This window comes from Ammospiza nelsoni, chromosome Z (genome assembly GCF_027579445.1).
Source record: "Ammospiza nelsoni isolate bAmmNel1 chromosome Z, bAmmNel1.pri, whole genome shotgun sequence".
Taxonomy (NCBI): domain Eukaryota; kingdom Metazoa; phylum Chordata; class Aves; order Passeriformes; family Passerellidae; genus Ammospiza; species Ammospiza nelsoni.
The window spans coordinates 22,182,384-22,184,194 of NC_080669.1; the positions used below are offsets into that span (position 1 = coordinate 22,182,384).

General features: G+C 55.3%; 1 protein-coding gene across 1 annotated transcript in view; it reads right to left on the reverse strand.

The window, feature by feature from the left end:
• NCBP1 (nuclear cap binding protein subunit 1) overlaps nt 1-1,658 on the reverse strand; it is a 29,606-nt gene extending 27,948 nt beyond the window's left edge. Inside the window, exons 1-3 of the mRNA XM_059492825.1 lie at nt 1,487-1,658; nt 1,264-1,349; nt 490-590 (exon numbers count right to left, since the gene is read on the reverse strand). Of these exons, the coding sequence (XP_059348808.1) occupies nt 490-590; nt 1,264-1,349; nt 1,487-1,520 (221 nt within the window). The 5' untranslated portion in view covers nt 1,521-1,658. The remainder of the gene's footprint in view (nt 1-489; nt 591-1,263; nt 1,350-1,486) is intronic.
• Between the last annotated feature and the right edge of the window lie 153 nt (nt 1,659-1,811).

The following is a 1,811-nucleotide window of genomic DNA, read 5'->3' on the forward strand; positions in this document are numbered from 1 at the left end:
ATGGCACCTCTACTTCTGCACTTTGCGAGGGAAAGGAAGGAGAGCTGGCAGCCACCAGAGAACCTGGTTTCTGCTCCTCTCGTTCCCAGTTCTTCTCCTCTAGCAAATGGGCTTACAAAGGCATGAGCACTTGCCAGCCAGGGAAGACAAAGGTGCGAGAAATCATTGCAGATAACAACAAAGGTAGCTGTTAGCAGCCACTTCGGTGGTATTAAGCACTTAATGTGAAACACGATTTTGCCCGGCATTGCCGTGTTCCCACAGCCACTGCAGACCAGTTCTAATGTTTCATCTACCTGCTTCGAGCTTGAATTACACCCAGTAAGTTATGAGCTTGTTCCTCTATTTATTTAATTTGTAGTAAGACAAACTCTAGGCTATGACAGCAATCAGGAACTAAAGCTATTCACGGCTTTTGAACTACCTTAAACACTAAACTTATGCACAACGACAGCACATCCCACATTCCCAGACCTTCTCAATACGTACACAGTACACAGTATTCGTAGTATCTTGCTTTTGTAATTTGGTAGATCAGCTTCCAAAACACCGGCTAGGCCCTCCAGGTTGCTCTCCAAAGACGAATTACTCTAAAATGAAAATTAAAAAAACAAACGTTTTATCAACCAGGCAAAACGAACTAGTCCAACTCTCACATGCAAGACAATGAAGCTGGACAAGAGCATCCTTTCATGTCGCCTCATTTTTCAGGGCAACAATCCACCAGCAGCGAGGATCTGTTCTCGCTTGCCGAGGAAGAGCTGCACCCGACCGCCAAGCTCCCCGGCTAGGAACTTTTCCCAGGGATGCAAGATCTAACATCATCCCGGGAACACCCCGGTAGCGTGGCTGAGCGTTGATTAACAACACCTTGTTTTTCAGAGCATCATCATCTTTTGTTCTGCCACCCCCTCCTCCTCCATCCAGCCCTATTGTCGGGACTGGAAACTTATGCTGCAGGAAGACCGTTTAATTCTTCCACACCCTTCCCAGGCTAGAACCATCTGCACCATCCTTAGATATAATAGTAACTATCCTCCGGCCGTTTATCGCCGTTTGGGAAGCGCTATGCTACGATTTAAGCCCCTACCCGCCACAGCACGTGGCTTAGCAGAAAAAACGGCAACTTTCCCCCATCTCATAAAATTAGTATTTTTTTGGGGGGTCGCTACTACCGACGAAGTGCCCCCACACCACGCACGGGAAGGGGAGAGGGCGAAGGGAAACAAGGCTTTAACTCTCCCGAGGCGCCGGCCCGCCTACCTTCTCTCCAACCCTGCAGATGAGCGACTCGAGCCTCTCCTCGATCTCCGACGGCTCGGACGTCCTCCGCCTCTTGTGCGGCTGCCCTGCTCCGACAACACACCGAGCACAGCGTTACCCACGCCGCAGAAACCCTGCTGCTCGCTCCTCCATCCCGCCGCTGCTCCATCCCGCCCAACCCACCCTCCCTGCCCGGCCACCTCGGAGGGGACGCGGGGCTCACCATCGCTGTCGTCGCTGTGCCGCCGCCGTGACATGGCAAGGAGCGGCGGAGAGGAGCAGGCGGGAAGAGCGGGGAAGAGCGGTGAGGAGCGGTGAGGAGCTGTGCGGAGCGCTGCGGAGCTCCGGCAAGCACTGGGCCGAGACACCTCGCGCGGGCCGACCAAGCGCACTGCTTCCCCGCCCGCGGCTGCGCTGTTTCCGGGGCGGGCACGGCCTCTCCCGCCCGCTTCCCTGAGGAACCCGAGCCCTTCCGGGGCAGCCCCGAAGAAGGGGGAGGAGGAGGTGGAGGTGGAGGGCAGCGGGCGCTTCCCGGCGGAGAGGCGGAG